Raw genomic sequence first — 25467 nt, forward strand, 5'->3', positions numbered from 1 at the left:
ATATTTGTTAAAGGGATGACACATACACAAGCAGGCAGACAGAGAGATGATCAAGATTAGCTCTTCATATCATTAGGAAAGAGCATAATGATGTCATGTATATGAAATCAACAGAAATATTCAGTGAATCAAAATATTGTATTAAGTCACATGTATTTGTATATCACATGTAGCAGATCCTTTTTGTGCTCACAGGTAATGCCCACCCTTTATGTATTTCAGACCTGTGGAAACATTGCAAGCATTCAAATATACACAAGTCTGGAATTATAGGTCTTTAAACAGAAAAAAAAATCCAAATTACATAACCTAAGTACAACATTAAATTAAGTTTAATTTCAGTTCCCTGTACATGCCTCTCTTGCTCAGCCACTCTTCCAGGCTGCCTGTTTTGCTCTGGCTCTTTTTTAGACAAATTGGGCTGTTAACCTAAATGTCTCTGGGGGGCGGCAGTAGCTCAGTCCATAGGGACTTGGGTTGGGAACCGGAGGGTTGCCTGTTCGAGTCCCTGTCCGGACCAAAATATGGAGCGTGGACTGGTGGTTGGAGAGTTCAGTTCACCTCCTGGGCACTTGCCGAGGTGCCCTTGAGCAAGACACCGAACCCCCCAACCGCTCGGGCGCCTGACCAAAGGGCAGCCCCCTCACTCTGAGATCTCTCCACTTTGTGCATGTATAGGTCCTGTTTGTGCATGTGTGTGTCTTTCAGACCTGTGTGTAATTGACAAGCAAGAGTGAAAACATTGAATTTAATAAATTATCATTAATTAATCAATAATCAATAATTAATCATTAATGATCATTAATGATCAAAAATCATTAATAAAGTGAATAAACTTAAACTTAACTTAAAGCATCCACATTAAATTAGATTCCATCCATCCTGAGCTGCTCACTAAAGCAGAGCAGCTCAGCTCAGGCTGGGGGTAGCAGAGCTCTGTTAGTTCTCACAGGTTGATTTATTTACACAGAGCTTTAAAAGCAGGTTTAACCTGCATCATAGTGTCAGCCTGAAAGAGAGAACAGGGAACTACATTATACACTGTACTGCTTTCCAAGTAATTTAAGAGGATCTAAATCTCTGGAGATTCATGCAAGATCTTATTGTCTCTGTGATTTGTATGTACATTTATAAGTTATAAAAAGCACATTGATATACTCAATGCAGTCTGAATTCATACAGTATGGTTTTGATTTCTGTAACCACAATCATCCCTTTTTTCTTATCAGAATTTCAGCACTTAAGAACTCGTAGAAGTCACAACACATTACGTTTTGCTCACGAATGATCTAACTTGAATAACTAGTGTTTTCTTCACAGTTAAATTTCCAAGAATCACTGCTCGGCAGCTTTTATCGGGATGTGCCCCAGCCCTCTCTGACTAGCTCCCTGCCTCACCATCAGGGCCGACACTACAGCCACAAGAGGAGCAACAGCAGCATGCCCCATGCCAACGCTCTCTGCCACTTCCACATCGCTGCCAGCATCAACCCTGCCACAGGTTTGACCAAACACAGTTTCTGCAACTGGTTGATAATCCTGTTAAACCCAGCATCTTACACCAAATTCTCATAAATTAGTGAAGAATTTGATGCTGCAAGATGGTACAAAGTAGGGTTATTTTCTCAATTAACTGATCAGTTGTTTGGTCTATAAAAGGCAAGAAAATGGTGAAAAATGCAGACCAGTGTTTCTCACTGCCCAAGTTGACGTCCTCAAATGCCTTATTACTGTATAACCACAACCCAAACATATTCAGTTTACTGTCAGAGGAATAAAGAAACCAGAAGATATTCACTTTTTTTCTTAGAAAAATTACTCAAACCAATTAATGAGTTATCAAAGAAGTTTACAGTTAATTTAATAGATGCCAATTTATTGTTGCAGCTCAAGTACAAAGTACATTTAACTTCTTAAAGAGAAGGAAAGCAACATATTAGTTATTCCTAAACCACAGAGGCTGAATGAACTGTTAGCTCTGCTTAAATAAAATCAGCTAGAGGTTAGAGGGCTTCAACTCTGTATTTCACATGGCAAAAAATGGTGTAAACTTTGTATATTGCCTGAGGTTGTTTTTTTAACATCCCAGTGAGCTTTTCTTCTCAGTGGGAGCTGCTCACAGTAAATAGAAGGCATTTTCATTTTGTCCTTCTATGTTTTTTTTGTGGGGCAGTTTAATTTGATCTGAATCAGGGCAAAATCTTGTACATTTTCCAGCCTTGAGGCTGAGAACTCCTGTAGAATGGTATTTGCATGCTCAAATTATATTTTAGCATACTTCAAATCGTACTCATATTCATGGAAGTGAATTTGCTCCAGCAGATGTCTTTTTATCCTGCACGGCCCCAAATTCAATGTCATGTAAATCTCTGTTATTCTTTGCCTTCTTTTCCTAAACATCACAAACTCTTCATCGCAGACATTCCACTGCTGCCCTCTATCTCCTCTCTGAGTGCTGTGGATGATGAGGAACCTGGAGGTCCATTTACTGTCCACTGGCTCAACAACAAAGAGCTTCACTTCACTTTAGCCATGGAAGTCTTCCTGCAGCAGCTCCGAGGCAGCCTGGAGCAACAGAATGAATGCTCCAATGAAGGTACAGAGAATTATTTGGATCAGGCTTTAAGACTTTATTTGAAGGGGTGTGCAAATGAATAACACTGTTGAAACTAGACTTTCACATTACATGCATGATGCTTTGTCTTCGATACTGATTTTCAGAAATTATATTTGGGCACTGTGGGTTCTATTCTCTTTCAGAGCCTGAAGACGAGGATAACTTTGATGAGGAAGATAATAATAGCAGGCCAAGTGGCTCCCAAGGACCTGAGGCTGTGGAGCTTCCTCTGGCAGCAGTGAAGCACCAGGTGGACGTGCTGTTAGAGGAGTGGAATAAAGGGGCGGACATGTTGTTCAGTATCCATCCCATGGACGGCTCGCTGTTAGTCTGGCATGTTGACTGGTTGGATGAATACCAGCCAGGCATGTTCAGACAAACTCAGGTACATTCACTATTCATGTGGTTAATGTTAAACAATAAATAATGAATTTATGTTAGTATATTGTGGACAAACTTAATCCCCCATCTACAAATGTTAATAACCACTTTATTTTTCCTAATTTGTATGGTCCTACTTCAAAGATTGATAAAGAAATACAGAGACACAGAACTGTTCTGATGTGAAACTAAAGTAAAACACATATTAATTATATTTTTACTTTATAATTTAGAGAACTCTGTAAACTAAACAGACTCTTCTTTGGTCACTCTTTCAAGCAACATGTTTGTCTTCGCATTTTGAAGAAGGGTTTCTTGGGGAAAGAATTAATTTATCTTCTCAATAAGGTTGTGGATCCTTCTGACAGCTGTGATGGTCTAGCTCGTGTTTCAGTGGCTTCTCATCCAGCCGTTCAGACAATTATATTCTAATTATGTGTGACTTCATATCATATTCAGAAGTCCCTCGATGCATTTTTATTAGTGGGGAAATAATGAGAGCCTCATGACATGGCAGTTAGTCAGTCAGGCAAGGCAGCTGAAATAATCCCAATTTTCATTGGCATTCAGGTTGATTAGGCCCGGCTGCTTTAATTAGATAAAACAGACTGGTTCTTGCTTTTACTATCAGCATAAGTATTGTCAAACATTATTATTTTTTACATATATGAAGGGCCATTTGAGTAAGGCTGTATCCCTCGAGTCTCCATTGCTGTCTAATTTCAGACAGCCAGTTGTCACTCAACTTCTTAATGGAGAATTTCAGCCCTTTGATTTGAGCTAACCCTTTTTAAAAAATGAAGTCATGAGCGTCAGTGCCACCTGTGTCATTACCACATTCACATAGGAACCTAAGCTGTTTCATAATGTATGCTCAGTTCAAGCTAAAATAGACTTACCTGATTGACTGAGTCCTTTTTATCACCAACTCAGAACTCAGAGCTGTAGGTTGTTCTAGATGTCATTGCTTTGATGTCTCTCTTTCTCTCTCAGGTGTCGTTTGTGTCCCGTATCCCTGTGGCGTTTCCTACAGGTGATGCAATCTCCCTAAGCCACAGTGTGGTTATGTATGCCTGCAACAAGAATGTGGATCTTGCTATCCAACATGGCAGACAGCGGCCGCCTGGGAGCACATTGCCTCAGACCAAATCTGCTCTAATAAGCTATGGAGGTCAAGGAAAAGCTGCACCCAGCAGTAGTCTTCGACTAAGCATTTTCACCCCCAACGTCCTTATGATCTCCAAACACGCCGATGGCTCCCTGAACCAGTGGGCGGTCAGCTTTGCAGAGGACTCTGCTTTCTCAGCTGTGCTCAGCGTCTCTCACAAGTCACGGTACTGTGGCCACCGCTTCCACCTAAATGACTTGGCCTGTCACTCATTGCTCCCTCTCCTCCTCACCACCTCACACCACAATGCCCTGAGGACGCCAGAGGCAGACAGCATCCTGGCTCCTCCAGACGCCTACTCCTCCGGTTTCTCTCAGCCAGCGTCCATGCCCCGAGGGTCATGGCCTAGCAGGGTGTCCCTGGGTGTGGTTTCCCAGGATCCCAATGCGATCTACAGTGAGCTGATTTTATGGAGAGTTGACCCTGTGGGCCCGCTGTCTTTGTCAGGCGGGGTTTCAGAGCTAGCTCGGATCAATTCTCTCCATGCATCAGCATTTGCTAATATAGCCTGGCTGCCCACGCTCATTCCCAGCAGCTGTTTAGGTGAGAAAATATTTTTGTTTTTTGTAGATTGTTGAAGCATCAGCAGTTAAAGTATTCAGTAATCAGTCAAGTAAGAGCAGGTTCATTTTGGAATAGCTTTCATTCACCAGTTATTTTGGTCCAGTAATATGAAGGAAATGATCTTTCTCTGAATAACTTTGATCAGATGAGAATAGCTTTGGGGCATAAAATCCCCGTAGATATGTTTTTTAGGACATTTTTGTGTCAGATTTACTCTACTTTTTGTGAAAAACAACTAATTTCAACTCCATAAAGTCCTTGAAGGCTCTAAAATTTCCGAATAGAATCCCACTTATAACATTATTGCTGGAGTGCACGTAGTCCAAATGACTTTTTAAAAGGAATCTTTGATATTTTCAATATTTGTTTGTTAAATGTACTTTACCATAGTGCTCTGCATATTTGCTGTGTCTTTTGATTTTATGTTTATTTCGAAAAAAAAAAAAACTAATAGCAGCCATCGTTCATTTTCATTCTTTTGCTCTCTCTGTAGGTGTATATTGTAACTCTCCCAGCGCCTGCTTCGTTGCGAGCGACGGCCACTCACTCAGGCTGTATCAGGCCGTTATCGAAGCTAAGAAACTCCTGAGTGAGCTCTCCAATCCTGAGATATCAGTAAGTCGTCAAACTCCAACAAACTCTGCAGGGTACAGCCAGCATCGCAATGACTATTTTTTATACACACCAATAACAGCATGTCAGTGTTTCCCTGTGGACCCTTAAAGAATCAGTGAGGTAATAATGTGATGTTAATTTGTAGTCTCGCAACTTCATTCGTGTTAGCTTGGTATGACTTGGTAAAAAAAGTTGCAGGACACACTTGAGAAATAAGATGAGAAGCAGTGATCTTGAATTCATCAAGAAGTGACAACTGATTTTTTGTTTTTATTATGTATTAGACAACATCAATGTTTTTGTAAGAATATTCTTTCTTGCACTGCATATAAACAAATCATTGCTTTCAGCGCAGATAATAGTTATATTTTTCTCATCTTCTGAAGCACAACTGGCACACTGATTGTATGTTTTCACTATGCAATAGTGCCCAAATAATGTGAACATTTTTCTTTCCTGTAGAAATTTGTTGGGGAGGTGTTCAACATCATCAGCCAGCAATCCACAGCAAAACCAGGGTGTATTATAGAGCTGGATGCCATCACTGACTTTGTAAGTATACTTTAAGAGAAGTGGAGTGTATTCAAACAAATTTCACTTCCCCTCTCTCTTTAGTCATGTTCGTCTAATAGTAGAAAGAGACTTCTTGGATAGAAAAGATATTTACAGAAACTTCTCCCCTGATATAATGGATATATAAACTGTCATGTATTAATAAGCCATAGTTGAATTCTGAACCACCAGTAGACTTCTGAGTCTCTGTGAAAGGTCAACTATGATAAAACAAAAACAGGTGCAGAGCAAAATTTCTTTCATCCCCTCAGGTGGTTTTGGTGTGTGCATGTGTGCACTTGTGCACTTGTGCATGTTCGTGTAACATTAACACAACTTGTGTCTGTGTCAGTGTGTCTTCATGTGGGATTCACAGTGGATGAAGCAAGTTGTTCGGGGTCTGCATCTGATGTAGTTTGATAATGGCTGCTGTTGTTCTCCACAGCAGGGGAAGGAGACCCAACTCCTGCATGTTTTTGAGGAGGATCTGATCCTTGGCAAAGAGAGAACAGAGTGCGCACAAGAAACCCTGGCTTCTCCTCACACTGGTATTGACAGAACTAATTTTTCTAAGTACTTTAAAATGTTTATTTTTAAGGCTAAATATCAAACATTTGCACCACGTTCAAACTCATTAATAGCAGCGCTGCTCATTGATATTCTCTGTGTGTCTGTGTTTTCTCCTGCAGCCTCCAGCGAGGCAGCCTTCTCAGCACGGTTTTTCCTTGTGGTGGTCGAATTGACCCCGACAGGTCGCTCGCTCCTCCACATGTGGCATCTCCACCTTGCTGCTCGACCCATCACCATGGGTGGGTACTTGGAACAACAGACTTGAGCTTCACAGGATGTGGGAAGAAAATTGTTTCACGGTCAAATAAATAAATGACAGCTTAAAATGTGTTTTTCCCCAAGAATTGGCAATAATTTATGAATATAAAGTTATTCTGAAATCTGAACTATATTTATGGTCTCTTAGAATGCAAACAATTTTAACGTAGTGTCTGTCACAAAGTAATGTATAGAAACAAATACCTTAGCTTTTCTAAATAATATTTCCCGCCTTCCTGTTTGTGTCACCACAGAAGAAACCACGACAGAGAAGGATACCACCGCATCAGCGTCTCCTCTGAACAGCTCTACGTTTAGCTTTGACACGTTCAGTTCTCCGGTGACTCAGAAGAGTAAACCCTGCACTTCCAATCTGCAGAGTGCCTGTCGCCTCAGCCTCACAACACACAGGCTATACAGCCAAGAGATGGCTCTGCCAGATGGAGTGGAAGCCATCAGTGTTACACCCTCAGCAGGTGAGGCACAATGAGGACACACACTCACATACAAATGACATAAGTCTAGTAGTAGAATGCGGCTTGGAGGATAAGTGCACAGACTCTGAACACAACACAAGGCATTTCAAGCACAAAAAGGGCAATATTGATTGTAGTAATAGGAACTGTGTTGTCATTAATTATTGTAGTAATAATAATAATTGCATTGCGTTTTGCACTGATACAGCATTGTAATAATGTAATTACAACAGGGTGTGAGTATGGCAGTCTAGTAGCATAGCAGAGATAGATTTAGCAGTCACTGAGGTATCTGCATCAGTATTGACTAAGCTGGTGCACAACGTACGTTGCCATGGGAACATCATTTCTAAAGAAATGGTCCTTCAGTTGATTGAAATAACCTTTTCAGGAACGTATAGACATTTATTTATCGACTAAGAAAGAGTTGCTTCTATTATTGCAGGAATAAAAAATATAAAGTGACAATCATAGGGATGTTTTTTTATAACAATTTACATCAGCAGTCTGGAAACATTTTATTAAAATTCTACTCAAAGTGAATAACAAGTTTTAACTCCTGCCTTGTGCCTTTTATGCTTTCTCTGTGACATCATAATGTTGTCCAAAAACTCTTCGGACCATAACTCAAGGTATTGTCTCAGGAACAGAAGGGAAAACTTTTTCCCAGATACTTGGTTGAGTCGGTGACATTAATCTTAGGTGCCTACCTTGAAACTGTGCTGATTTATAGATTGTATAGATTAAGACAGATCGCTGCAGCTGGCAAAACAGGCTGCAATGTAATTCCTCAGGGCATTTGGCGTCATCAATTTACAACCATTAAAAGAAATAGGGGAAAGGAGAAACACATTTATGCCTAATTGTGTGTTGTCCACTTTCTTCCCAGGTCACCTGAGTGCGTCATGTTCTCTGCCAGCTGATCGTGTGCCTTACCTCATTGCTACTTCCTGTTCTGATGAAAAGGTGCGCTTCTGGAGGTGTAATGTCATTGCAACAGAGCCGTTCAGTATGGACAACTTGGTGTACCAGTGGGAGGAGTGGCCTCTGCTGGTTGAGGAGAGCACTCCCAACAGCAGTGCAGTAAGCGTGCAAGGTCATCCCATAGAGGTCAGCTGCTGTCACTCTGGACGCATTGCAGTTGCCTACAGACAGATGCCAAACACGCCTCTGAACTCGACACCTTATCTGAACTCTCACGGACTGTTGACTTCTCCTCCCACCCTGGCTTCCTCGCCTCATGTGCACTACAACAGCAACACCCACCACCAGACCCCAACCCTGACTGTACAGCGCAGCCCAAATCTTACCCCAATCCCCAACCTAGCAAACACTAGAGAGCCATTGGTCCACATTGGCATCTTCCAGTGTGAGTCCACTGGTGGTTCGCAGTGGATTCTGGAGCAAACCATAGTCCTGGACAGCACAGATCCCTCAACAGGAAATGCCAACATTCAAAGTGACATGGACTCCCCTGTACCCAACGAGTACTGTCCTGGTTCTACGGGTAAGAGTCTGGTTCATTTGGACTGGGTCTCCCAAGAAGGTGGGTCACATGTTCTGACTGTTGGTATTGGGACAAAGATTTATATGTACGGCCGTCTCATTGGGAAACCTCCTGAACTTGGCTTGTCATCTGATGCCAGTAGAGACCAGAGCTTGTCTCGCCTTGTTCTTCTGCGATCAGTCGATCTGGTCTCATCTGTCGAAGGCTCACTACCCATTCCAGTCTCTCTCTCCTGGGTACGAGACGGCATCTTGGTTGTAGGCATGGACTGCGAGATGCACGTCTACTCCCAGTGGCAGCCCCCAGCACCTTCCAAACCCAATGCTGCGATTGCCCAAGACACAGACATCAGCAGCAGTGTCTCCTCCATAATCTCAGCCATCAGACAAAGCCAGGAGGATGGTCTCAGCGCTGCTGCCCCAACTTCTTCTCTTGCCCCTCCCAAGAGGGCCCTGACAAGATCGATGATGAGTCTGGCTCAGAAGCTCAGTGGGAAGAGGACAGCTTATGATCTGCCTGTAGAGATGGAAGATTCTGGGCTTTTTGAAGCCGCTCACCAACTCTTTCCCACTCTCCCCCAGTACCATCCTGTACAGTTACTAGAGCTCATGGATCTAGGGAAGGTGAGTTAAAGAAGTTAATTAATTACTGTCTATACTATTTTTTCTTTTCTTTTTAGTTTTTTCTTTTACTTAAGCACCTTCTCCAATTGATATGACAGGCCAGTTTTGTACATAATATTATTTCTACATTTAAGAATAATTGAATTGCCAGGAAGTCGACGTTTGTTGTGACTTATATTTGAAATATAAAATTGTAATTTGTCTACGTTAAGGTTCACCGTGCCAAAGCCATCCTCTCCCATCTGGTGAAATGCATTGCTGGAGAAATTGTTACACTTAAAGACAACACCACCAATCCTGAGAAACGCTTGCGCTCGCGGACCATCAGTGCCGGAGGCAGCACAGCAAGGGACCGGAAGATATTTAGCAAAGCAGAGAAATCCACCACCGACTACACCGAGATAAGCTCCATCCCTCCCCTGCCATTGTACGCTCTTCTGGCAGCGGATGAGGATACATCACCAAAACCTGGTGGGTTTACAACCATTTGTTTTTAGAATAGTAAAATACATTTTTGATAATAACCTTTATTTCAGTAGTACAAGAAAATATAACCATGTTAAGAAAATATGTAGTTGTAAGACATCACACATATTTACAAAGAAAAAATAAGGCATGAGTGAAATAAGAGAGAGTATTCAATAAAATTACAGAATCTAAGCAATATGTTTCCGTTTTTAATGCGGCATTTCGAAAGGCTTTGCACCTGCTGATATATTACTGTGTATTTGCAAGCAGTAACAGCCCTGATCATAACGCTAGAGCTGAACCAGTCCTCCCTTTAAAAAAAAAAAAAAAAAAAGCAATTGACGTAATCTTATAATCAGCTGGACAAAAAACACTTCAGAGTAGGAGGTAGAGATGCTTCGAGATATTGAACTAATCTTAAAAGACTGCTCTTGTGGATAACAACTTAATAAAATACGTTGGAGTATAAATTAATGTTCTGCTGTGTTGAAACGATAAGGGTGAAGATAAAAAAAGATTGTAACCCTGTCAGCGTATGTTACGTCTGACAGAAAACAAGTACACAAACAACACTAGGCAAAACATATTTACAGTGGAAGAGCAACTATTTTTTGCCGCCATGCCTCAAGGTGTAAGAGACAAAGAATAATATCCTACTCTTTGTGTCTCTGATGATAGAAAATGAGAATAAAAGCAGAAACTTGTATACAGATTAAAAAAAGGTCCTGCTCTTTGGTATTTAATTGAATCTACTTTCTCCCCAGCAGGAGGTTATTTCTCTGCATGTCTCTAATGAAAAACATTTCTCGTGTAATTTAGTTCTGTTTGGTGTCTCCCTACAGATAAAGTGGGCAGTGTGAGTGGGGATAGTGGGCATGGCTCCACTCGCGCTGATGTTTATGATGAGCTCTTTCATACACCCAGCATTGCGGACCTGGACCCTCTGGACGACGATCAAGAGGAAACGGGGAACAAGGTCTGTTTCTGTTGGCTTAGAGGGAATTTATGAAAATGAGAGTGGACAGCAACATTTTGGCTCTTTTGGTATTCCACTGTGAAGCTTAGAAGTGCATAATTGTGCATGTCGATGTTCATTTGAGATATATTTGCTGCCTTAAAAAAGAGACCAGTCAAAGCCTATAATGGCCTTAGCTAATGCATCAAAGATCTAGCCTTGTGTCTGCTGTGTTTTATTATGAGTATGAATCCAGCCATGGCATATTCTCCCTTTCACATAATCTCTATCATGTGTTGAATAAATGACCCTGCAGTTGTTTTACAGACTGTCCTCTGTCTTGTTTTCTTTCTGTCTTCAGGTTATTGATCTTTCGCAGTACAGCCCGACATATTTTGGTCCAGAACACGCCCAGGTCCTGTCCAGTCACCTCCTGCATTCCAGTTTGCCAGGCTTAACCCGTATGGAGCAAATGTCTCTCATGGCGCTGGCCGACACCATCGCGACCACAAGCACAGATCTCACGGACAGCCAAGGCAAGAGCAAAGGTACTGCAAGGAAAAAACATAAAAGAAGGCCTCTTTCTTTGCCTCATTCCAAAGCATCATATAATTATGTTTTGATGAAGCAATAAGAGCTGTCTGTCCTTCATTTAACAGGCGGAGAGACGCTGGATGAGTGTGGTCTTAAGTTTTTGCTGGCTGTCAGACTTCACACCTTCCTCTCCACCTCCCTGCCTCCAGCACATCGAGCACAGCTGCTAAGGCAAGGTAAAGTGGGATTTTCAAACTGTTTTCATTGGGGGCATTTCATAGCTCACACAACCATAAAGGGAAAGCCCCTGGTCAGACACAGTGCATTTTAGCAGCCCTGGGCAGCCTTTTGCAAGGGTTTTCAATGAGAGTTAAGCGTACTGCTCACTGTTCTTGCTTTGCTGCGTGCCTTGTGTTTTTCTGCTCTATGCACCTTGCATTTTTTGCTTTGTATTGGAAAACTTCATCCAGAGCAGAAAAGTCTTAAGTTTATTTAAGAAGGGACAGTGCAAACTGATAAATACACATGGTATAAAAATGCCAGAATTACTCAAGAGGCTATTTTTCATCTGTAGTCCCTTGGCCAAAGTGTTACACAAGGATTCCTAAAATACAACAGAGCAAAAAACAAACACACAGGGTATACAGTTTAAGACTTCTATAATAAAATAGTAAGAGAAATAAAGAAAAGAACAGGAAGAAAGAATTGGGGAGTGATGGATGTGTTTTGATTTTTTTCCTCTAGTGTTTTGAGTGTTTGTTTGTAGTGTGTCAAGTGGTTCAACATGCTGTAGTTGGCCTGTGACCAGCTTGTTACACAGTACTTCAGATGAGTGAAAATCATAGAGTGTAGTAGTGCAGCTTCTGTAGACATGTGATTTCTAATGGTTCAAAAATTGCAAGATTGAATTGGACCCTTTTATAGGTTTGACATCTGACCCAAATGAAAGGTTATAAACAATAAATACCCCCAAGATACTTGAATCACCTGCAGTTGTTCACCTGCTACAAGTATACGAGGATCACAAGCAGGTTTATTGCAACTGGAGGCATTTCCCATTATGCAATTGGATGAATTGAGAGGCAGACCCTCTGTGGTGGACAACAAGTGATAGCGTACATGGTTCACATTAAGCTAACGTTAGCTCACTTTCATCATCGCCATACTAGGCAAGCTGCAAGACATATCCAGGGCTTGAAGTTCTCCGGCACGGTGCTGGATTTCCGGCGCAGGAATATTCGAAGCGCAGCACCCAGCAGTGGAGGCAGTTTTCAATCGGCACCCATGTTAACCTATCTGACTGACTGTCCACACAGGCCGCTGAACAAAGCGGAGCGCCCATGGAGGCTCGCGCACTGCAGTGCTTCAGTTCGGCGTCTGGTCTATTTTTCACGCGAGCTGCGAGCGCTTCTATTAAGCTGGATAGAGCGGATCGTACCAAACAGGAAGTCAGACACAGAAAAGATGAGAGAATCCGGCCAATTTTCAAAATAAAATAAATTTTAAAAATAAAAGCCTGTTTAATTATGATGTTGCTTGTCCGTCTATAAATATTTGTTCAGTTTGGTCTAGACACGAGAGAGATGAAAACACAGAGAGAGAGAGAGAGAGAGAGAGAGAAATGGCTACAGGTTGGGGGCTGCAATTCAGAGAGATAGAAGATGCTCCTTGATGTCAAAGGTCGTGAGTTCAAGCCTCAACTGATGTAAAATGTACATTTTAATGCAGACGTTTTTGTTGTCTTCCTATTCTGCCTCTTGTTGCTCAGAATTGCCTAAAATTGCAAATTGCAAATTAGATGTCGTCCCCCCCCCCCCCCCCCCCAATGCCCTCTAAAAAAAATTTCAGGCACAGGATTTTTTCTTACTTCAAGCCCTGCATATCTGAACAAATTGAAGCCTCCGCTACTTTCTAACCTTTTACCAACCATAATTAGGCTGGACGATAGACAGCAGACTGTCACACTGTCCCCAACTCATCCTGAAAAAAAAAAAACGTTGAACACACCATCATCCAGGCAAAACTCCCAGACCAGCTGGTGGTACTACCTGTGATTTCTCTTCTTTCTGAGGGTCTTACATACCCACACAGATCTCCTTCTCCCTGTCACCAACGTACCACTTTACCACGTAGATTTTAAGATAACTTGACAGTAGAATAGCAGTTAGGCTAAGTACAGGTGATTTGGTGGATGCTTCGCAACAATTAAGGACGCAGCAAGCAGCAGAAAGCGCTCTGTCTCATTGTGGTAGGCTTCAACAAAAAAGACTGTAGCTTTCGTCTCACTGTACAGGGCCACATGGATAAAAACATTCCCTTTCTATTCTGACAAAATTAGCACAATTTTCCAAAAAGCCTTTATTATATTTTCACTTGGCGTGATCTTGCAAGACTTGCAAGATAAGTCTCCAGCTTGCTGCTTAAAGAGCAGTCTCCTCACACTGCTTTTAGTCACAGTATTGCTCCAGTGCCCACTGACAGTAGCTCTCAGGGCAGTAACTCTATAAAGACTCCTTAAGTTAGAAAGGGAGACGGTAATTGATGGTCTCAATAGTAATTTTTTTTAATGGTAAAAAGAGTAAAAGAGAAATGAACTATCTATAGTCTATTCATTATCCTTAACTATTGCAATAAAGTTACTCTTGAACAAGGCACTTAATCTATGTGTTCCTCAGCACCTCAACACTGTAGCTGGAAGAGGCAACTCACTACTTTAAATATATAGAACCGACTGTACTTCTGTATTAACTTGCAGAACAGTGTTCATTTTCACTTTATAAAGTACAGAACACCCCCCATTCTCCACATATCCTTTATGTCTCTCTCTAGGCCTGTCGACATGTCATTATGCCTGGGCCTTCCATTCTGAGGCTGAGGAGGAGCTGCTGAACATGCTGCCAGCCCTACAGAAGGGAGAGCCCACCTGGCCTGAGCTGCGCTCCATGGGCGTCGGCTGGTGGCTGCGCAGCACCAACAAGCTACGCAGGTGTATTGAGAAGGTGAGGCAGCTAATAGCATTAGTTAATTATCATTATAAATTCAGGTCTTTTTGCTCCAATTCTAAATAAAGACCCAGTGCCAGTTTTGTGAAAAGAAACTGTCTAATTAGATGAACAGTTTTGCACATTGTGCAGTCAGTGGCAAGTCAGTGTTAAAAAGGGGGTATGCTAAATGACGACACCTTTGCCTCTGGAGTTAAGTTTGATATTCAGTTTGCATTCATGTTAGATATTGTAATCTTGTTTTTTTCTGGTCATTTATATGAAGTGCTTTTCTACATATTTGAAACTACAGTTTAAAGTCGTTCAACAGAATACAATAGGCAACTATTTTGATAAGGATTTGATGGGTTTTAGTCAAGCAAAAATGTCAAACATCTTCTACTTTGGTGCTTTTCTTTGTCTTACTCAGTAGCAAGCTATGTGTTTTGGTCTGACACTAAGCAACACATCAGGATTGTCTCCTTTTTCTTCAAACACATCTCGCGCAGAATAATTTGAAGACGCTATAATGATATAAAAGGTCTCCCCATAAAGGCTTTGAAGGTTGGCCATTAGTGTGTTAGCCTTGTGTACTTCTCATCGATTGCTTCATTTATAAATGAAGTGTTGTCAGGTAGGTGACAGTGAGATTCTGCTGAGGTTGCTATAAAACACAGCACTACTTGTTTGAGCGACTCTCTGAAATGACCCATAAAGCTTCAACTCACTCTGTGGATAAAGCTGTACAGACAGAAGAGAAGCTAAATGTATTTTTTCTTCTACTTCGTCAGGTTGCCAAGGCTTCTTTACAGAGAAACAATGATCCTCTGGATGCAGCTATATTTTACCTTGCACTGAAGAAGAAGGCAGTGGTCTGGGGATTATACAGGTAGGCAGCACTGACATAATTTTGCATCACAAATTTTGCCCCCAAACCTTAACCAAGATTAGTTCTGTTGGATTACTGGAGATCTTTGACGCCAGTATTGTTGTTTTGAATCCATAACGTCTTTCTCTCCAGGTCTCAGAAGAATGCCAAAATGACAGAGTTTTTCCGCAACAACTTCAGCGAGGACCGGTGGAGGAAAGCAGCACTGAAAAATGCGTTTTCTCTGTTGGGAAAGCAACGGTTCCAGCATTCTGCAGCCTTCTTCCTGCTAGCCGGCTCCCTAAAGGACGCTGTGGAGGCAAGTGGAAAATAGACATGACACAGTGCTTGCAAGAAGCACTTGTTCCTTCAACTGCAAGTGCCACTTGTCAACCTGCTAAGCCTAAGTTAGAAACAATGCTTTCAGCTTGAATAATGTCAAGTGCAGCTCATTTTCATTTATAAAATGTCTGTAGCATTGTACGTATGCCTTTTTGCCAGCAATTCACAGTCAAGGGCAGTGTTTGATGATATAGTAAAAAGCAGGGGAACCACATTCACTTGTATTTCTGTAGCGTGCTGCATCCTTTTTATCATTGAAACAGCTCAATACATTCCCACAGTGGTGTCTTTGTCAAGAGCTTTTAGCACAATGCACTGAAGAATTATTGATGTTGGCAGTTGACTCTTGGGTTTTCCTGTCTTTGCTCCTATTTGTGAGAATTTTCAATGGCATGCTGTTACATTTATAAACCAGCAGCACTGCACTCTTGTTGAAGCTTTGTAAATGGGGTCATTATCTACTAGTGTCATTTCATAAAGATATATTTGCATACATTTTCATTTGTTGGTGTGTGAATGTGCATATTTTTATCTATGGCTGTTACAGTGGCTGTAGTTGTTTAAAAAAATTATATATTAGTATTTCTGCCTTCTACCAGGGTTAGTTTAAGCCACATAAAACAGCTCTCAGTCTTCGTCCTCTGGTCATGTTGTTTGCTTAACCTTTTCTTTCATCAAGGTTATTTCTATTTAGAAAGTCCCTGAAGCAATGAGTCACATTATTTCGTCTGCGTGAGTAAGTGGAGCTTCTCCAAGCAGTTTATGGAAATGAGTGTCACCCAGGCAAAGGGCTATCATTGACTTTGTTTAGTCTCTCTGGCTAGGAGGTAGTCTCATTGAAATGCACCTCATACCTTACTGGTCGGGAGCAACCACAACAACTTCAACTATCCACTAACTCTTTGCTGTGTGCACAGAATTTTATTTTGTTTTTTTTGTATTTTTGGTTACTTTCGTTTCCACCAAATAAGCAGCAAAGAAAGCTGTAACTTCAGAAGATCATTAGGTCGTACTAGATTACACTGTGTTCAGAATGCACATCATTTGTCTGCTTATATCTTGTTTTATCCCACCCCATTCAGTCCTGTGCCAGTGGCTCAGACAGCATTTTTAAATGATAACTAACTGTGATATCTTTATTTCCTCTTCCAGGTGTGTATAGAGAAAATGCAGGACCTACAGCTTGCCCTGGTGATCTCCAGATTGTATGAGTCTGAGTTTGAGACATCGTCCACCTACAAAAAGATCCTCCAGAGACATGTTCTGGGACAAGACAAACAGGTGCAGATTTTGTGTACAACTTTTACAAGCTACTGTTTTTTTACTGTGGAAAATCATCAGACAACCCAGTGTTGCTTGACTCTCCAGCATGTTCTAACTTATCCACTGCAAAAGCCAGAATGAGCAATTGTAATTCTCTGTGTATGTTAGATTCATGCCCACCAGGACCCGTTCCTGCGGAGCATGGCTCACTGGGTCCTGGAGGACTACAGCAGAGCCTTGGACACTCTACTCGAGCAGCCTGCTAACAGCACCAGCTCCAGGTCCACTGAGAGTAAATGTGACGCTGGTAGGTCTGCAGTGCTCTGTATGCCTTTTTTTCCCTTTGACTCTATGCAAATGTGAAATAAATAAGGTACAGTTTGGTACTGTGTGCCACAGAAACATTTATTTTTACACTAAATTGATTACGTACAGGAGTGTTGCCCCTGATTTCACCATTCTGCAATTTCAGTACGAGCAAGCCCACCACCCTATTGTTATGCACTTGCCAAATTTTCACATCGTGACTTTGCACTGCTTTATTGTTATTCCCACATTTTTTAATGTGTATAACAATCGTACAAAAACAAAAAAACAAAACTAAGTGATTATTTAGACAGAAATTATATATGTGCCTCTTGTTGTGATTGCTGGTATCGACAGTGTACTGTGATGATTTTAAGTTGAGGTCATTCATGGCAGTGCTTTGTATTGATAATTATAGGTGGTGGGGTTTCTTTGTTGTTTTGTTTTGTTTTTTCCTCAAAAAAGAATGTATAGTCATTGCTTTGTCATCATTTGTATAATTTTGCAGCAATGTGTCAGTATTTTTTCAGTTATTTATTGTAGATCTTATAATAGTTTTAATAGTACCCTGAGGATTTTTGTTTCAAAACACATTGCATTTATGAAAAAAAATGCCTTTTAGTCAGAATCTGTCCCTGTGAAATTAGAAGTTAGTAGCTGTTGAGTAGAAATAATATGGTCTGTCAGAAGCCTTTAAAATATCTCAATACCATGTTCACTTTTATACCTTTCCTGCCAACATGAAACAGGTTCCCTTTCCAGTTTACGCACCTAATTTTAAACCATTAGGAGCATTTCAAACATGGAATGACACATCCTTAATTACAATGGTTCCCCTTAAAACTGGTGGAGATGCAGGCTGGTTTGCTAGAAAGCATCAAAGTTCCAAGAATCCTGAACGTAACCAGTTCAGGATACAAAGTTAATTTGGCGGAAAAGAGGTGTTTGTGGACATTTCAGGCCTGTCAAATTCAGCATTGCATCTAAAAACAGGGAGGTAGACAATAGTGTGCAGATTGTACACTGTGCAGCTGAATCCACTGCTTTCAACAACTCAGCTTTACAACTATTTTTGGTCCTTTAAGTATATTTAATTGTGCAAGTAACAGCAGCCTACTGGAAACAGAGGACCACTTAATTGAAGGAACGCACAGCGCTCGCCTTACGAATAGATGAAGAACTGAACTTAATGTGAACCTCACTTTGACTTAAGAGCCAAACCAGTCCCAGATTAACATCCCTGTGCTACATGTGTTTCATAAATGATGTTCTCAGAGCACTTATAATATGCCTACAGAGAAGAAAACACTGGTTTATTTAAAGTTTAAAATGGGTGCTATACTTTATAGACTGTGTGATGTCCTTGCTTGGTTTTCAGTACAGGCTGTTGCTGGACCTCTGACATTGTTTACACCTGAATGAAAGACATTCAACTTAATGCATCACTTTTTTGTCCAGAGTTCTCAATAAGCTTTCAGTTTTTGAACTCACAGCTCCACTCTCTGCTCGCCTTTAAGTGGCCACCACATAGTGCAATTTGTCAGTGTCTAAGTGCTCACATAGCTGTGTGCTTTGATTTGTTTAGAAGTTCAACAAAGAGGCCAGCTATAGCTCCATTTTAGTCTCAGATCCAATATCACAGCTTGTCCTTGCAGGTCCTGTGGAGTGCCATTGAAAGAGATGAATCTGTTTCAGTGGCGCTGGTCCTGTGATCAGAGCTGTAAAAGTTGCTATTTTTTTGACATCAAAAGATAAAATCCACTTTCTGTTTCTTTTCATCTGTGACAGGTTCCTCCTATGTGTCCGCATGCAACCCAGAGGTTTTCAACTTCTACACGTACCTTCGTACCCACCCACTTCTCCTCCGCCGCCATTTTGGCTCCTCAGACAAGGCTAAAGTTGGACTGACTGCTGAGGGTCGCAGGGCTGACTCCATCAGCCTAGAGGAGAGGAGACTGTTTTTCACAGCTGCATATGCACACCTACAAGCTGGCTGCCCCATGCTATCTCTTGAAGTCCTCTCCAAGATGCCCAAAGTCCGCAAGCATTCCAAACCTCCCAACCAGGATGGCATGGGCATCGCTGCTGAGCTCAGTGTTGGGAGCAAGACCGGACAAACATCGGACCCGGATTGGTCTCAGCCGGCTCTGAACGGCTACGAGTCAGACGGAAACAGCTTATCCAACAGCCACTCAGATTCAGTGTTAAGTTTTGACTGGAGCCAGCCGTCACTTCAGCTCCCAGATGAGCCGTTGGAGCTGAAGTGGGACAGTGAGAAAGAGGAAGAAGAAGACGATGAGGAAGAAGAAGAAGCTAAAAATGGTAAGAGAGGTAGAGCTGCAGACAGCAACAGTGTGTTCCAAGACACGCAGGACGCCATGTCACCGCTAATGGAGACAGTGACCGGAGAGGACAGTGAGGACTGCAATGACTTCATAGCTCCATCTGATGACATCTTGGCTGCCCAGCTAAAGTTTACTGCCTGCTTGAAGATCATGACCAATGAGCTACGGACGCTCTCGACGGGGTATGAACTGGATGGAGGGAAGTTGCGTTACCAGCTCTACCAGTGGTTGGAGAGAGAGGTAAAAGCACACTCACATTTAAATGTACCCCTTGCCCCTCCCACTTAGCCCTTATCCCTCTGTTTTGCATGTTCAAACCTAGGGGCAGGATGTCATGATTCTTGTTGGGAAAAAATAGAGTGAGGCACACTGGCTGCACAAGCAACAGCTAGCTAACTAGCTCTGTGTGGCTAAAAGTTGCAGATTGATTGATAGGTGGATGTCATATTATTAATTGAAATTGGTCGGTACAAGCTTTTGTAAGTACACGTCATATTATGTTTTACATGAAGAAAACATGATTTGATTTTTTTCAGCATATATTATTGAATGAATGCACAGTATGGCTGGCATGGGATCTAAAAGGGTTTAAAGGGCATTTTTTATTTCATTTCCCCTTCAAAGGTCAAATCAAATCTGTGATATTTTTCTGTTTGCATATTATAATAACCATCTGTCTGGTGAAGCATTAGTCTGGCTGCACCCTTAAGTTCACCCAATAAAACTTTTATAACTTACATAACTCACACATCTCTCCTGTCTCCATGTTCACTGTTTCAAGATTGTATCTGTCTGCGGCACCGTGTCAGTGCATATAACCATCATATTGGTTATAACTCTAGTGGTTTTCTCTTATGAAATTTGTTTGCCTTTTTTCCTGTTTGACAATTTAGCAAAATGTTTTTCTTTCACTCCCACACATGTTGGATCAATTTCTTCTTTATGCATTGATTTTAAGATTAGATGTTTTTTTATTCTGTTTAACCCAGGTGGTGGCTCTCCAGTGTTGCTGCAGCTACAGGCCCTGCTTGCCAGAGCTGTCTGTCCAGGGTGATGCCCCTGTTTCTGGGTTGGTGGAGGAGGAACAGGTGGGTGTAGATAGCTGGCGGCTTCTAGATTTGTTAGATGTTCATGACAGAAAAAAATCGATTCATCACAACAGCACAGTGTGTCTTGACACAGTTTGAAAAATTGTAAATTGAAAAGATTGTTGCACCTATTTGCCTCCTAACATGATGCTGCAGCAGACTTGATTATCATCACATGCCCATGCGCAGTATGCACAATGTGTATTTACAGATTAAAACTGCATGTCAAAGACCAACTGATTTATTTATTGTTGATTATTGTTGACAGAGCAGATTAATGTGCATTGTTTTATAGCATGGTTGTTTTTACCATACCACTGTGGGGCTTTTGTTTGAACACCAGCCAGCTGGATAATGTTGGCATATTTACAGGGATGCTGATTGATTTGTCTATAAAAGTAATAAAGTAAATCTGTCTTTGCAGCCCGGGAGTCCTCGTGGTGACAGCCAGAGGCGCAGGAGACACTGGCTGCAGAGTAACCAGCCTCTACTGAGGATGTTTCTGAGCTACTGCAGTTTGCATGGCTCCCACGGTGGAGGACTGGCCTCTGTGCGCATGGAGCTCATTTTGTTGCTTCAAGAGTCTCACCAGGTAATTAAAACAGGCACAGATGCACACAAAGGGCTACTGATAGACAGAGCGTGACAATTCAATCTGGTTAGTCTGTCTCTGGAGCAGCTGCCACTAAATGACTGTGCTAACTGACTTTTAGGTTGCTGGGGAAAGTGATAAAACAATTAGTTAATTAATCAGCCACTTGATTGGCAATTGATTGAAAAAATGTTAGGGATTTTGTTAGATTTACTTGTTGGTCTGCCTTGATTTTGTGTCTGATAACATATAAAGAAGGACTCATGATATATCCATGAATAAATGAGACCAAGTCTAGCTCACAGAATGTATTGACTGTGGGCATAAGCCCGTCATTGGCTGCGTATCAGATGGTAACACAGATGGTAACAGGCATTTTCAAAATGCCTGTCGCTTTGTTAAACTAGTCTTGCATAGCCAGACCTATCGGCACACTTTGTTTTAGTGCTGTGTGTGGAACAACCACCTCCAAGCTAGCAACCTACACGCTTAAAGGTGTTTTAATGTTTAATGTGGTGTTTTCTTTAGCTTGGATCTAGCCATTTAAATGCCAGGGCTTGCCTCCCCTCATACAGATGTTCCACCACACTATTTTGCAAAAGCACTGTCGCTTCATCTTGGGCTTAACGCCACCCAAAACGACTGTGATTGGCCTAAAGAAAAAGCCTATAGTGTTTTTCCCCTTAGTGCAGAATTATGATGGGTTAGCCAGACCTTTCTCCAGTGCTGGCACGAGGTCCATTGTCCGAAATTCACTTTTTGACTGGCCAAGATGACTGGAAGATGAAAAAAATCTACCTGTTGAGCATATTTTTTACCAGGCAAAATAATGAAAAAATAATCAGTACATTTCATGAATATAATAAGGTATTATATGATGAATACAAACTTAAAGACAAGGCCAGAGCAAAATTTGAAGCAAATTGATTTTAATTTATTGAACAACTAATCATTACAGCCTCAGTATGTGAATAAGTTCCGTCTGTTAAGCAGTGATGCAGTGTATATGTCTAGAGTTTTATTGTGAAAGGTAAGAATGGAAGTAGTGAAGCTGTAATACACTGCAGCTGACAATGTTGGAGGCAATTTGAGTTTGCCATTTTGTTTTAGACTACAGAGCCTCCGTGTTAATTTTTTATTGCCTTCTTAAGTATGGGCGCAACGGTAGGGAGAAACAGACTGGCAGCAAGTGATAGTTAAGTGGATCAGCTGATGTCCCGTACGGTAAGCTGTACTGTAAAACTAGGGTGCAACTAGGGTGCACCTGTGGCACCATTTAGATGTGCATAAAACACATCTCTAGTGCGTGTGTGTGAAACTCAAAGAGCAGAGAAGCAGCAGAGCAGTGTGCCCCTAAATGACACCAAAAACGTGGTAAAGACTCTCAGCATAGTTTTTTATTACATGACCTTTTTTGTACAAACATATACCTGTACATTTTGTGGAAAGACATCCAAGATTTACTCACCAAACAAAAAAATCTACCTGCATTTGGTGCATGGCGGGTATTAATTTTGGACCCTTCGCGACACCACAAGTCAATTTAAAATGTTCATCAATTATACATTTGCCAGTAACAGCTTCACAAACACTTGCCCTGACTTCTGTTTTTCTTATTATAACAAAGAAGAAATTTTTTGGGGTTGTTTGTCAAACCACGCAAGCACTTTTCTGATAAGTTGTGATGACAGTAAATTGAGCAAAGTAAATAACTCATAATGACAATAATAATTGATGCAGCTCTAGTTCAAGGAGATACTACTGAGAGCACTGTTTTGTATTTGCAACCAGAACATTTTCATCACAAAGAGGTTGTTATAAACTTAATCTGTCAGAGGTTCTTAACATACCTGACACCACAAACTGAATGTGACATTATTTGTCTGAATTATTACTAATTACTTAGATAAGTAAAACAACAAAGATGTGAGCAGAATATATATTTTTGCAGCACAAAGGAAAAAAAACATGGAAACATTCACACTGGCAATCAGAGCTGCAGTGTTATTAACAGATCACATGTTCTCTATAAGGGCAAGGATGTTGAGTAGTTGAGGGGCAAAGTGCGAATGTAAGACGAACATGAAGCCATCTAAAAGCTTGTCTTAATGCAACCAGATTCCCAAGACACACACACACACACACACACACACACACACACACATATACACACACTCAGACCCACTTTTTGTGTGCTGGCGATCGTCTGCACACCTCCGGCAATGGGCTGGCATGTTGTGCTGATTCTCCAAGTTCCTGAGGGAGGTTCTGCCCAAGGCTTACTATTAGAAGGTTGAGTCAAATTTTAGGAGGTAAACAACTCAATGAGGTGGCATGGGAACAACGCTCTTGAATGGTAGCACAGTCGACGAGCGCTGGGAGTTCTGTCTACTCTCGTACTTTGATTTTGAAATAAAAGCAGTTTCCTTTGTCCCAGCTCTGGTCCCATGTTTGTCAAATTCCTCCATTGTTGTCGAGGAATTTTTTGTATTATTTCCTTTGTCTTAACTTCAGTCAGCTTGTAGAGCTTCTGTTAAGGAGGTTAGTGACAACTGAATGTGATTCATCAAGCGTGACGAACATAAGCCTGTGGTATTCTTGCGCACAGCTTCATGTTCTGGGATCTGGTACACAAACACAAAACCAGGCACCCCTTCGTTGCCTGTCTTTTCTTTTAGCTCTTTTATAGTCATTCTCACATACACTGGAAAACACAACATGCTCTCTCCAAGTATAGGATCATGTACGACTTATTACGGCTCAGGAAAAGGCTCTTGTTTCACAGATCAAAGCATCACCTCTTGTTTGCCAGATGCCTTTTGTGAGCTGTTTCTTTTGCCTTCTAAAAACAGAAATGAGAATGTTGAATATATCTGCTTTTATTTTTTAAGTTCACTGTGATGTGGGTGCGACATGTTGTTATGCATATGTCCCTGTGCGTAGGTGTGGTGAGTCTGATGAGGAGTGTTTTTTTGTGAACACTAAACACTTTTAAGGGTAACTTTGGTATTTTTAACCTGGAACCTCTTTTTCCATGTTCCCAAAAGTGGCTGCTGATCGTAGCACAGGTCAATTCACGTCCACTAAAAGTGCTTGTTTTTGCCACTGTCAAGCTCAGATTATTATTGTAAGTGTCTGACAGTCTCTTTGATTTCTCCCCACAGGATGACTCCATCCTGTCAGCAGTCACACCATGCTGTCAGCCAGCCTCTATCCCTCTTCTGATGGCTTGCACGGCCAACGTAAAGACAGTAGTGGCCAATCCCATTGTCTACCTGACCAACCTGGCTCATGACATCTTGCAGACCATCAATTCACTAGATTCTCCTCCGCATCCCGATGTGGTTAACAATGAGGTGAGGCAGTCTCTAGGTGTGAGTTGCTGGTGTTGGAGATATTGGCCGTGGAGATGTCTGCCTTCTCTCAGATATAATGACATGAGATGGCACTCTGCCTGTGGTGCTCAAAGTGCCAAAAAAGTACATTTGAAAAACTCAACAGCAATGTCTCTTTCCAGAAATCATGACTCAGTTACTCAAGATAATCCACAGACCTTGTTGTGAGCATTTAGGAACTATTTCCTTTCTACCAAATTACATCTGCAAATCATATTAGGGCACAGAAGCACGCATTTAGTCATGGACGAGAGGCTCGTGAGAGCATGGGGTGTAAATATTAATGGCATCCTCCTTTGTTGAGCTGGAACGTTTGCTAGCTCAGCGGTGCTGGGTGAGTTAGCAGTAGATGCAAGCTTCCCTCTGCAAGATCATTTGGTAAGCGGGTGCAATTTAGTAAAAAGAAAGTACTTCCTACATGAAACTGCTCACAACAGAGTCTGTGGATTATCTTGAATAACCAGATCATGATTTCTGGAAAGAGAAATTCCTGATGAGTTTTTCAAAATAGATTTTTTGACACTTTGAGCACCACAAGCTGAGTGCCATCTAGTTCACCTCTGATACTGATGATTTCATAAGCAGACATTTCCTCTCGATAGAAGTGCTATAAATTATTAATATGTTTTATTGGGACATCACATCATATTTACATAGTGTCTCAAAGATTAAACATGTCCAGTTTTATATTTGTGCAAACACAGATATATATACAGATGAAAAAACATTTAAAAAAAAAATAGAAAAATGAAACAAAGACCACCCTCCCTCCAGTTGGTCCAGTTTACATGATCAATTACTGTTTTATAGCATATTTAGTGTACAGCTAACGTACATAAGTAGACATGTTCAGCATCCTAAAGAATTTAGGACATTACGCTGCTACAGACATACAGTTGGATACAAAATGGTGGGAAAGTGCATTTACTAATGGAAGCTGTATATGCTTTATCAAAAAATGAGAGGATGGGTTGCCATGTAATGTAAAATTTCTTAGTC

The 25467-nt window shown here is 41.3% G+C and overlaps 1 protein-coding gene across 8 annotated transcripts in view; it reads left to right on the plus strand.

Moving 5' to 3' along the window:
• The window catches only part of dmxl1 (Dmx like 1), a 76635-nt gene that overhangs the window by 18483 nt on the left and 32685 nt on the right, over window positions 1-25467 (plus strand). For 4 of the 8 annotated variants that reach the window (XM_078170622.1, XM_078170623.1, XM_078170624.1 and 1 more), the window contains exons 10-32: window positions 1321-1501; window positions 2420-2596; window positions 2761-3002; window positions 3992-4709; window positions 5224-5345; window positions 5808-5897; window positions 6343-6445; window positions 6587-6706; window positions 6980-7201; window positions 8091-9331; window positions 9544-9802; window positions 10642-10775; window positions 11116-11302; window positions 11411-11524; window positions 14118-14287; window positions 15061-15158; window positions 15291-15456; window positions 16632-16760; window positions 16911-17049; window positions 18837-19633; window positions 20383-20481; window positions 20906-21073; window positions 24238-24429. In XM_078170622.1, coding sequence (XP_078026748.1) covers window positions 1321-1501; window positions 2420-2596; window positions 2761-3002; window positions 3992-4709; window positions 5224-5345; window positions 5808-5897; window positions 6343-6445; window positions 6587-6706; window positions 6980-7201; window positions 8091-9331; window positions 9544-9802; window positions 10642-10775; window positions 11116-11302; window positions 11411-11524; window positions 14118-14287; window positions 15061-15158; window positions 15291-15456; window positions 16632-16760; window positions 16911-17049; window positions 18837-19633; window positions 20383-20481; window positions 20906-21073; window positions 24238-24429 — 5868 coding nt within the window. The remainder of the gene's footprint in view (window positions 1-1320; window positions 1502-2419; window positions 2597-2760; window positions 3003-3991; window positions 4710-5223; window positions 5346-5807; window positions 5898-6342; window positions 6446-6586; window positions 6707-6979; window positions 7202-8090; window positions 9332-9543; window positions 9803-10641; window positions 10776-11115; window positions 11303-11410; window positions 11525-14117; window positions 14288-15060; window positions 15159-15290; window positions 15457-16631; window positions 16761-16910; window positions 17050-18836; window positions 19634-20382; window positions 20482-20905; window positions 21074-24237; window positions 24430-25467) is intronic. The other 4 variants (XM_033619304.2, XM_033619306.2, XM_033619308.2 and 1 more) reach the window with 2 other exon arrangements.

Source organism: Epinephelus lanceolatus, chromosome 9 (assembly GCF_041903045.1).
Source record: "Epinephelus lanceolatus isolate andai-2023 chromosome 9, ASM4190304v1, whole genome shotgun sequence".
Lineage (NCBI taxonomy): Eukaryota > Metazoa > Chordata > Actinopteri > Perciformes > Serranidae > Epinephelus > Epinephelus lanceolatus.